The sequence below is a fragment of the Lathyrus oleraceus genome, chromosome 1, assembly GCF_024323335.1.
Source record: "Lathyrus oleraceus cultivar Zhongwan6 chromosome 1, CAAS_Psat_ZW6_1.0, whole genome shotgun sequence".
Lineage (NCBI taxonomy): Eukaryota > Viridiplantae > Streptophyta > Magnoliopsida > Fabales > Fabaceae > Lathyrus > Lathyrus oleraceus.
The window spans coordinates 173,008,224-173,020,536 of record NC_066579.1 but is presented as its reverse complement, the minus strand read 5'-3'; the positions used below and the strand labels follow the sequence as shown (position 1 = coordinate 173,020,536).

Here is a 12,313-nt window from a genome sequence, read left to right as displayed (position 1 = left end):
TTGCAGGATTTTTGAACAGGATTCCAAGGCTAGAGCAGAGAGCTATCAGCAAAGGGTTGATAGGAAAGGCAAGAATCAGAATGATCGTGGAAAACCGTATGCAGCTGGCAAAGGTTTTCAGAAGCAGAGTGGGATGAAGAGGCCTAGTGGGGGAGACTCTAGTGCCCCTGCTAAGTGTTACAGATGTGGTCAGGCTGGACATCGTATCCATGAGTGTACCAGTAATGAGAAGAGGTGTTTCAAGTGTGGAAAAGGTGGTCACTTGGCTGCAGACTGCCGGTTGAAGACTGTGACTTGTTTCAACTGCGGAGAGTTGGGTCATATTAGCCCACAGTGTCCTAAGCCGAAGAAGGAGAATCAGTCGGGAGGCAAGGTCTTTGCTTTATCAGGTTCTGAGACTTCTGCAGATGATCGTTTGATCCGAGGTACGTGTTATATTAATGGCTTTCCTCTTGTAGCTATTATTGACACCGGTGCTACTCATTCCTTTATATCTTTGGATTGTGCTGTGAAACTTAAGTTAGAGATATCTGAGATGCTGGGTAGTATGGTGATTGATACTCCTGCGAAGGGTTCAGTGACTACTACTTCAGTTTGTTTGAATTGTCCTTTGAGTATTTTTGGTAGAGACTTTGGGATGGACCTTGTGTGTCTTCCACTAGTACAGGTTGATGTTATCCTGGGTATGAACTGGTTGGTGTTTAACCGAGTCTATATCAACTGTTTTGATAAGACTGTGATTTTTCCTGAGATTGAGGAAGGAAAGAGTTTGTTTCTATCTGCAAGGCAGGTGAATGAGGAAGTAGCAGATGGGGCAGAGTTGTTTATGCTGTTAGCGACTTTGGAAGCTAAAGATAAACTGGTGATTGGTAATCTAGCCGTGGTGTGTGACTTTCCTGATGTGTTTCCTGAAGAAGTGAATGAATTACCGCCAGAGCGTGAAGTTGAGTTCTCGATCGATTTGGTACCTGGTACTAGGCCGATATCGATGGCTCCGTACCGTATGTCTGCTGTTGAGTTAACTGAATTGAAGAGTCAGTTGGAAGATCTGTTGGATAAGAAATTTATTCGTCCGAGTGTGTCACCGTGGGGTGCACCAGTGTTATTGGTTAAGAAGAAAGAAGGTACTATGAGGTTGTGTGTGGACTACAGGCAATTGAATAAAGTGACTATCAAGAATCGGTATCCTTTGCCGAGGATTGATGATTTGATGGATCAATTGGTTGGTGCGAGTGTGTTCAGCAAGATAGATTTGAGATCTGGGTATCATCAGATACGTGTGAAAACTGAGGATATTCAGAAGACTGCTTTCAGAACAAGGTATGGACATTATGAGTATTCTGTAATGCCTTTTGGCGTGATTAATGCGCCTGGAGTATTTATGGAATACATGAATAGGATTTTCCATCCGTATCTAGACCAGTTTGTTGTGGTGTTTATTGACGATATTTTAGTGTATTCGAAATCTGAAGAAGAGCATGCTGAGCATTTGAGAATGGTTTTAAGAGTTCTACGAGAAAAGAAGTTATTTGCTAAACTGTCTAAGTGTGAATTTTGGTTAGAAGAGGTTAGTTTTCTTGGTCATGTGATTTCAAGAGGTGGTGTTGCTGTTGATCCTTCTAAGATAGAAGCGGTATCTAAGTGGGAAGCTCCGAAGTCAGTTTCTGAGATAAGGAGTTTTCTTGGACTTGCAGGTTATTATAGGAAGTTCATTGAGGGATTTTCTAAGTTGGCGTTACCGTTGACGATGTTGACTAGAAAGGGGCAAGCGTTTGTTTGGGACTCAAAATGTGAAGAAGGTTTCCAAGAGTTAAAGAGAATGTTGACTACTGCTCCTATTCTGATATTACCGAGTTCGTCGGAATCATTTGAGGTTTACTGTGATGCTTCATTGTTGGGCTTGGGTGGTGTGTTGATGCAGAATAAGCAGGTTATAGCCTATGCTTCGAGACAACTGAGGGTTCATGAGAGGAACTATCCGACACACGATTTAGAGTTGGCAGCTGTGGTTTTTGTTCTGAAGTTGTGGAGGCATTACTTGTACGGGTCAAGATTTGAGGTTTTCAGTGACCATAAAAGTTTAAAGTATTTGTTTGATCAGAAAGAGCTGAATATGAGACAGAGGAGATGGTTAGAGTTTCTGAAGGATTATGATTTTGGTTTGAATTACCATCCGGGTAAAGCAAACGTAGTGGCGGATGCATTGAGTCGGAAATCATTGCATATGTCTATGTTAATGGTTAAGGAATTAGATTTGATTGAGCAGTTTAGAGACTTGAGTTTGGTGTGTGAGAGTACTCACAATAGTGTTAAATTGGGAATGTTGAAGTTAACGAGTAATATTTTGGATGAGATTAGAGAGGGTCAGAAATCCGATATGCTTTTGGTTGATAAGTTGACTTTAGTGAATCAAGGTCAAGGTGGTGAATTCAGAGTTGATGAGAATGGTGTTTTGAAATTTGGTAATCGGGTGTGTATTCCGGATGTTACCGAACTTAAGAAGAGTATCCTAGAGGAAGGACATCGTAGTGGCCTGAGTATTCATCCTGGAGCTACGAAGATGTATCATGATTTGAAAAAGTTATTTTGGTGGCCGGGAATGAAAAGAGAAATTGCGAGTTTTGTTTATTCTTGTTTGACTTGTCAGAAGTCAAAGATTGAGCATCAGAAGCCGTCTGGGCTAATGCAACCGCTGGCTATTCCAGAGTGGAAGTGGGATAGTATCAGTATGGATTTTGTGTCTGGTTTGCCGAGGACAAATAAGAATTTTGAAGCTATTTGGGTGATTGTTGACAGATTGACGAAATCGGCTCATTTCATTCCGATCAGAATGGATCATCCGTTAGAGAGATTGGCCGAGTTGTATATTGAGAAGATTGTAAGTTTGCATGGTATTCCGTCTAGTATTGTTTCGGACAGAGATCCTAGATTTACATCGAAGTTCTGGAAAGGTTTGCAGAGGGCTTTGGGAACTAAGCTGAGATTGAGTTCTGCATATCATCCGCAGACTGATGGTCAGACTGAGAGGACGATTCAGTCGCTAGAGGATCTTTTGAGGGCTTGTGTTTTGGAAAAGGGAGGTGCTTGGGATTGTTATTTGCCTTTGATTGAGTTTACCTACAACAATAGTTTTCATTCGAGCATTGGTATGGCACCGTTTGAAGCTTTGTATGGTAGGAGATGTCGGACACCTTTATGTTGGTATGAGTCCGGTGAGAGTGCTGTGTTTGGACCTGAAATTGTTCAACAAACTACGGAAAAGATTAAGATGATTCAGGAGAAGATGAGAATTGCTCAGAGTCGTCAGAAGAGTTATCATGACAAGAGGAGGAAGTCACTTGAGTTCCAAGAGGGAGATCATGTGTTTCTTCGTGTTACTCCGATAACTGGAGTTGGTCGAGCTTTGAAGTCGAAGAAGTTGACACCTCGATTCATTGGTCCTTATCAGATTTTGGAGAGGATAGGGGAGGTAGCCTATCGTATCGCTTTACCGCCGTCACTTGCGAATTTGCATGAGGTTTTTCATGTATCTCAGTTGAGGAGGTACATTCATGATCCGTCGCATGTAGTCCAAGTAGATGATGTCCAGGTGAGAGATAACCTGACTGTTGAAACATCACCTATGAGGATCGAGGATCGAGAGTTGAAGCAGTTGCGGGGTAAAGAGATTGCCTTGGTGAAGGTAGCTTGGGGAGGACCAGCAGGTGGCAATGTGACTTGGGAACTTGAGAGCCAGATGAAGGAGTCTTATCCTGAGTTATTCACTTGAGGTATGTTTTCGAGGACGAAAACTCTTTTAGTGGGGGAGAGTTGTAACACCCCGATAAAATAAGATAATTATTTAAATTGAGTTAATAATATATTTATTAATTTAATTAAATAATTGGAATTATTATTATTATTGGAATAATAATTATTGGAATATTATTGGGATTATTATTATTGGATTATTTTTATTGTTATTATTGGAATAAAAGTAGAAATCAGTAAAAAGGTTCCATTTGGTAAAAAGAGTTATTTTCACGTGAAAAGGGAAAAGAGGCAGAAAAGGGAAAAAGGGCAAAGAGCCAGAGGACGAAGGTTGAAGGAAGGAAAAGCTTGGAGCTCAGAGATTGCCGGATTTACTCAGGTAAGGGGGGTTTATCATCGATTAATGGGTATTATGGGATAATATGTGATGGGTAGTGAGAAACCATTGATTTGCCTCTGATTGAATGATGTATGATGAATTTGTGAACTTTTGGGATGAACGAAATTGGGATTAAAATTGAAGAAATTCGTAGGAATTAGAGGTAGAAAGGTTAGAAATTTGTGAAATCGAAAGTGTATGATTCGTGTTAGACGAGATGAATGAATTGTGTGTAAAATTTGGACTGTGGAAGGTTGAATTGGATCGATCTCGTAGCAGCAAAAGCCATTGCAGATCTGGAAATTCTGGTTTCTGGTCATACGCGTATGGCACTAGGCAATACGTGTATGATATGGCTGGTACGCGTATGGATGAGGCCTTACGCGTATGAGTGAAAGAGATGAGGTTTTGAACGTGAAATTGTCTCTGTTGGTACGCGTATGAGAATGTGGTACGCGTAGCATACGCGTATGGGCGTGGGCAATACGCGTATGGATTTGGTCAGGAATGGGCAATACGCGTATGGATTTGGTCAGGAATGGGCAATACGCGTATGGGCATAGGCAATACGCGTATGGGCAGACTTGTGGTTTTTCTGAACTATGGTTGTGCAGTTTTTGGTTGTTAGGCTGAGTGATGTAACTTAGCTGATGTATGACGTAGTAGGGATCATTTTCCCGTTGTTTTGAGTAGTATAGGTATTAGTAGAGTGTGCTAATACTGTGTTTGATTATGCGGCATGATATGATATGCTTTTGTGATAAAATGTGTTGATGATGTGTGATGGTATGCATGATGCTGTGAATGTATCAGTTATGTATGCATTGTGAATAGACTGTTTTATGGCTTAGAGTGTGAGCATATGTCTATTCCTGAGTTGTTGTTATTGTTGCATTGCTAGATGATTAGCATGCATATTGTGGCCCATTTGGGGTGGTAGCTAATTCCCATGGTGAGGAATTAGTGAGTAAATCATTTTGATTGTTGTTGATGTTTGCATGCTAGGTGATTAGCGTGCATAGCATGGCCCATTTGGGGTGGTAGCTAATTCCCATGGTGAGGAATTAGTGAGTGAGTCACGATGTCTCAAATGAGTGGGACTAGTGAGCTTGGTAGCCGTGCCTGGGTTTGGACGGTGAGGTTGAACTATATGTTCACAAATAGTCGGTACCGCATGCATGGAGTCTCATTGCATAATATATGTATGGCGTATAATATGAATGGATGTATTCCAATATTATACGTGTGTTTGTGTTGGTGTTGATTATTATGTTGAGTTGATGTGCTGTTACTGAATATATGTTTGGATTAGGGTGATGAAGTGTGTTAGATTACTTAACATGACATGATATTTTATAATACTTATTATATTGATTGAGGAACTCACCCTTACAACTATTTTTCAGGTAACGAGCAATGAGTTGAGTAGAAGTTAATGCTTGGAGTCTAGTGTAGTCTCCTTAGTGGGTCGTGCTCTGATAGATGTAACATCGGGATGGGTTGTCTTAACTTGTTTTAAATGTTTTATTGTTGGTTGAGAACCATTTTACATGTAATGTTTTACATGATTGATGAAATTTACATCCGCTGTGTTTTATGCAAATGTCTATGTTTTGAATTAATAAAAGAGCATGACCGTTATATTGTAGAATGGTGTGGAATATTGTGTGACACCCTTAAATGGCATAATTACTCTGATGTTGTATTTTGATATTTAATTTAAATTATTGGGGTATTTTAGAAGGGTGTTACATCAAACACTAATTTTAACCGCTAATTGAAACCAACATTCAATAACTAATAAAACTAAATTGCTTAAATGGCTCAAAATTCTGAAACGTAATAGGGTTTAACAAAATGTTGTTAAACTACAATCTAAGCCGCGACATCAAAGGTTTCTAACGTCTCTGCAATGTAACCATAATTGAAACCCTAACAGTAGTCTTTGAATGTGATTCATAGCGATATATCAAATTCCGCGATTTAAAAACCAACATTCAATTGCCTAATAAACACAAACTGTTTAAATGACTATGAATATTGAAACTTCAGAGGGTTTACAAACAAATGAGTCAACAAGATATCATAAAATTTCATTTGTTTCTTCTTCGCTATTACAAAGCTACAATTTTGATGGTTGAAAGGAATGTAGCAAAGACAATAGTAACATAAAATTGAAATGAGGCAAGGCTAAAACAAAGCAATAGTGCAAGTAATAATAGCTTTTCTTCATAGAAAAGTTTGAGAATTCAGAAAGAAAAAAAAAGTAAAAGGAAAGAGAAAAAAGACACTAACATTTGTCATCTTCTCATCTCTGTTTCCAGCAACGGAACAGACGAAAGTTTGTTGAGCGGAAACTTTAGACTCTCTAATTTTAACTTTTCAGGAACTTGATGATTTTGCTTCTGAGTCTGTTCATGTTTTATACTGTAATCGGAAAGAAAAGGGTAGTAAATTGTTTTCATGGGTTAATGGTGTTGCTATTAATTGAGATGTTTGAGTATTTTACTTTATTTATCCCTATTAGTCTTACATATGTACTGTCTTTGGTACATTTGAAGGTATTAAAGAAAATGAAAAAATCTTTATTTTTATAGCTAGCGTTTTATCTTCTTCTCAGCTTTAGAGTATTAGGGTTTTCTAATTCTTTATTTTTATAGCTAGGGTTTTATCTTCTTCTCAGCTTTAGAGTATTAGGGTTTTCTAATTCTTTATTTTTATAGCTAGCGTTTTATCTTCTTCTCAGCTTTAGAGTATTAGGGTTTTCTAATAGTTTTGATAGTGTTCACTTTTAGAGTTTATGATATATCCTTCCTCCAAAGAATTCAAATCATGCTCAATTCAATGACCTAGAACTTCAATCTGTCTATCTTGTCATGCAAGCATTTGCTGCTTCAGAAAGATTGAGAATGTGATTTACCATATGCACATCTTATTACTCGTCTCTTTAAGTACTATAATGTCGATACGAGTGGGGGACTAAAGATAGAGATGGACACTCGTGATCATCGAGTTGAAGTCGATGTTATCACCAAAATGGATATAATAAGGGATCATGTTGATTACTGCCTCAAACATAAGAGTGAACTAAATCATCTATATATGATTCTTCTCCATTTTCTTCCTCAGCATCTACTTTTGCGTTTGAAGGTGGGCCTACAAACTAAATGATTATGGATGAGTTACTTAGCATTTGAAGGTTTATAACTCAAGAATTTGATGGACTTCGTCAGGATATGGATGGTATCTCACAAAGGCTAAATGAACTAGACGCATTTCAAGAGGATGATGATGATTTTAGTTGCTCGTTAGCGCTTATGTCTTAGCCGCATGCTTTATGACTTGTATATTTTTGTGGTTTTGGTGGTTATTTGCATGGTCTATCTGAATTATTTGATGGTTGTCCTATGATTGTTTCATTAACTATCATATGGGTTTTCTCTATGTCTTTATGCTATGTTTATTGGATGCCACATGAATTATTATTGTTTTTCTTTTTTTTTATAATGTTAAAAGGGGCACAAAAGATATGCATGTTTTTTTTGTTTATCTTATTTCAGGACACTAAAGCTTTAATTGCAAAATAAATGGGGAGATATCAAATGCTAAACAAGATAAGGGGAAGTATCAAATGTTAAATAAAAACTATTAAATGATGTAGTTTGTCATCATAAAAAAAGGGGGAGATTGTGAAGAAGATCTCTCCTATAATCTTAGTTGAGTTTTTATAAATACATCGACATCAACAATGAAGAAAAAGGTAAAGACCTTAAATATCAAAAGCACAAAATGAAAAACTCATTAGTTAAAGTCAAAAATCTTTAAAGTATTTGTCTTTACATTTGATAGATTACCTTTTAAGTTCAAATATCACTTCAAGGCTTATTAAAACTTGCAAAATCAAAAAACAACTTATTTCCAACATACAAAAAGAGAAGATAAAAACCATTATGGTAATTGATTACCATACATATGTAATCATTTACATGTCGGTGCAACTTGTTTTCACCATAAAAGAGGTAAAAAAACACAATGGTAATCGATTACCATATATATTTAATCGATTACATGATGTTGGATATGTATTTTTTTTTCTCACATTAAAAACATATAATCGATTACATCAACCTGCCAACCTATTTTTTTCACGAACCAGTGTCTTTTTATGCATTGTTTAAGTTTTGCAGTGGTTTATGATGCCTCTACAAAGCGTTATAATCATTCATGGTGCCTTCTTAAAGTCTATAAATCCTTGTTTAATTTCTTAAAAAAATTAACTTTTCCATAAGAAATTTACATATTTATCGGTGGTTATTCAAATTTTCAAGTATTGAAAATTTTATCAAACATTCTGAAATCTGAAAGTTTTGAGCCTTAAAATGATATAATTCTGAAAAGTAATATTGATAAGGATTATATTTTAATGTTAGGTTTTGGATTCTTCAGTCTATAAAAGATTATTCTTCATCTCTTAAGAATTAGTGTGATTCTTAATTCATCATAGTGTATCATGAAAGATGATGTAAAATAGAAAGTGGTGTGCTTTCTTGTTTGAGTATTAAGTGTTCATTGTGAAGAGTCTTGATGTGAAGATTGTAATTAAAAATCTTGATACATAGTGAGAAATCCTCTAATCAAAAAAGAGACTAGATGTACCATTCAGTTGGAGAAAGCAAACGAGAATATATATCCTTGTTTAACTTACACATTTATAAGTGGTTATTCAAATTTTCAAGTATTGAAAATTTTATCAAACACTCTGAAATCCGAAAGTTCTGAGTCTTAAAGTGATATTATTCTAAAAAGTAATATTGTTAAGGATTATATTTTCATGTTAGGTTTGGAATTTTTCAACTTATAAAAGATTATTCTTCATCTCTTAAGAATTAATGTGATTCTTAATTCATCAGTGTTTGGTGAAAGGTGATATAAAATAGAAAGTGGTGTGCTTTCTTGCTTGGGTATTAAGTTTTCATTATGAAGAGTCAGTGTATTAAGTGTTCATTGTTCAGAGTCTTGAAATGATGCTTGTAATTAAAAATCTTGATACATAGTGAAAATTTCTCTAATAAAAAAAGGGAGTAGATATACCATTCAGTTGAAGAAAGAAAACCAAAATATATATGTTTGTGTTTCTCTTCTCCCTTACATTTTATATTCCACATTTTACTTATTATTATTTTTGTATTAATTATAACTTCACAAACCAGCCTCCACTAAAGTAAATTGTCATAAATAAGCACTTAAATAAAAAAAAATCTAGCTTCTTATGTTTTTTTCGTTTAAAAACCATGTCAAGCAATTATATATATATATATATATATATATATATATATATATATATATATATATATATATATATATATATATATATATATATAATCAAATTAATTTAAAAAAAACGTTTTTTATTCATAGCCATTTTTAGTGATAGTGCAAGAAAGCTAGGGAAAACATAAAGGAGGATGGATTTTTATTTTCAATTTTCATGTGCAAGACCAAATTATTTGTTATTGGAATGACAAATTATGAAACAATTTTCAATTGCAAAAAGATGTTTAACTGTTAAATTGGTAACAACCATTCATCAACATAAGTTTTAAGATAATTATGATAGATATCAAACATCTTGAATGATCAACAATTATTATGATTAACTAAGAATGTAAACACTCTACATTGACAGTATATAAATAAACAATAATGGATGTCAAGATTGTATTGTATAATTTCAGAAAACATATTTTTCAATAAAAGAGGTTAGATTGTGATGCAACCAGCATTCAAATCAAAGAAACCTTACTAGAATTACTGCCATGTGATCAAACAAGATAAAAACTATTTTCAGATTCCAAAGACGGCCTTGCTGATAAAGTATATGTTCTACACTGACATCAATACTACAAAATATATCATTTTGGTAAGCAATTGAAAGAATCGCTGCAAGTAAAGTATAGAGATGCAATGGATTCACTTACACAACATTCCTTCATCATCACCGGCAATCTGCAAAAGAACAAGTTGCATTGTATAAGATTAAGTACTTGGAGTTGGAGGTTTGTTAAATTCTACGACTCAAAATTACATGTGACGACGTCAGATATCAATTCAGCTGCAATAACTCCAATACAAATTTTAATCAGACGAGTGTAATACTCACAAGTAATTGATTTAGTTTTAATCTTCAAGGTTGTTGAAATTTTTTGAAATGCCAATCAAAAAATTATTTAGACAATGAATGCTTACGATCTGATTCTTTGTCTTCGTCATACCATCTTAGGTTTGACATAATAATTCTATTAATGGTGACGCACACTTGAAAAGAAGCTTACTTGGCAATCCAATTTAGAAGCTAAAAATGGAACTCACATACAAAACAGAAATACTAATCTTATCTTAAATTAGCAGCACGCCAAATTTAACAAAACAAAAATGGATTACAGAGAGAAAAAAAGTTACAGTAAAAACTAACAAAATCATTCCAGATCCAACTTTCTGTCCATTACCTAAAAATAGCAATTAATAATATTTCATTACTGTATATAAAATCCAAAACTCAAATTTCAAATCTATCAACTTTTTCAAAACATCAAAATCCCAGGACTCTCTCTATCTATCCTATTCCAAGATATGGCGTCTTCATCGCAAAAGATACTTGTAACCGGCGGGGCCGGTTTCATTGGCGCTCACACTGTTGTTCAGCTTCTCAAAGACGGGTTTCATGTTTCCATCATTGATAATTTTGATAATTCTGCTATGGAAGCAGTGGACCGTGTTCGTGAAATTGTTGGTCCAAACCTTTCACAGAATCTTGAATTCACACTAGGAGATCTCAGGAATAAAGATGATTTGGAGAAACTTTTCTCAAAAACTAAATTCGATGCTGTCATTCATTTTGCTGGGTTAAAAGCAGTTGGTGAAAGTGTTGCAAATCCTCGTCGTTATTTTGATAATAATCTTGTTGGCACCATCAACCTCTATGAAGTTATGGCTAAGCACAATTGCAAAAACATGGTTTTCTCATCGTCTGCCACTATTTATGGCCAACCTAAAAAGATGCCATGTGTGGAGGATTTTGAGTTACAAGCAACGAACCCTTATGGACGGACGAAGCTTTTCCTTGAAGAAATCGCACGAGATATTTCGAAAGCTGAGCCGGAATGGAGAATCATTTTACTGAGATACTTTAATCCAGTTGGGGCACATGAAAGTGGTAAACTGGGTGAAGATCCTAGAGGCATCCCAAATAACCTCATGCCTTATATACAGCAAGTAGCCGTTGGAAGATTACCCGAGCTCAATGTATATGGTCATGATTATCCTACAAGGGATGGCTCTGCGGTACGGGACTATATCCACGTGATGGACTTAGCAAATGGTCACATTGCCGCCCTGAGAAAGCTTTTCGCAACGGAAAACATAGGTTGTACGGCTTACAATTTGGGAACCGGTCGCGGTACATCTGTGCTTGAAATGGTTGACGCATTTAATAAAGCTTCTGGTAAGAAAATCTCATTGAAATTGTGTCCGAGAAGGCCAGGAGATGCTATAGAGGTTTATGCATCTACAGAGAAAGCAGAGAGAGAACTCGGTTGGAAGGCCAAATATGGTGTGGAGGAGATGTGCAGGGATCAGTGGAATTGGGCAAAGAACAACCCGTGGGGTTACTCGGGAAAGCCTTGAATCAGCTAGACAAATACACTACTCATCTACCGATATTTTGTATACAAATAGGCCTCCCATTGTTAAAGAGTACTTGAAGCATGTATATGTCAAACACTAATTTTAACCGCTAATTGAAACCAACATTCAATAACTAATAAAACTAAATTGCTTAAATGGCTCAAATGGCTCAAAATTCTGAAACGTAATAGGGTTTAACAAAATGTTGTTAAACTACAATCTAAGCCGCGACATCAAAGGTTTCTAACGTCTCTGCAATGTAACCATAATTGAAACCCTAACAGTAGTCTTTGAATGTGATTCATAGCGATATATCAAATTCCGCGATTTAAAAACCAACATTGAATTGCCTAATAAACACAAACTGTTTAAATGACTATGAATATTGAAACTTCAGAGGGTTTTAAAACAAATGAGTCAACAAGATATCATAAAATTTCATTTGTTTCTTCTTCGCTATTACAAAGCTACGATTTTGATGGTTGAAAGGAATGTAGCAAA

At 35.7% G+C, this 12,313-nt stretch overlaps 1 protein-coding gene across 2 annotated transcripts in view; it reads left to right on the top strand.

The window, feature by feature from the left end:
* The window catches only part of LOC127125682 (bifunctional UDP-glucose 4-epimerase and UDP-xylose 4-epimerase 1-like), a 94,113-nt gene extending 82,285 nt beyond the window's left edge, over nt 1-11,828 (top strand). The window contains exons 1-2 of one of the 2 annotated variants that reach the window (XM_051054490.1): nt 3,171-3,182; nt 10,781-11,828. In XM_051054490.1, coding sequence (XP_050910447.1) covers nt 3,171-3,182; nt 10,781-11,812 — 1,044 coding nt within the window. In that variant the 3' untranslated portion in view covers nt 11,813-11,828. Of the gene's footprint in view, nt 1-3,170; nt 3,183-10,780 lie in introns of those variants that run through there. The other variant, XM_051054482.1, reaches the window with a different exon arrangement.
* The last annotated feature ends 485 nt before the right edge of the window (nt 11,829-12,313 follow it).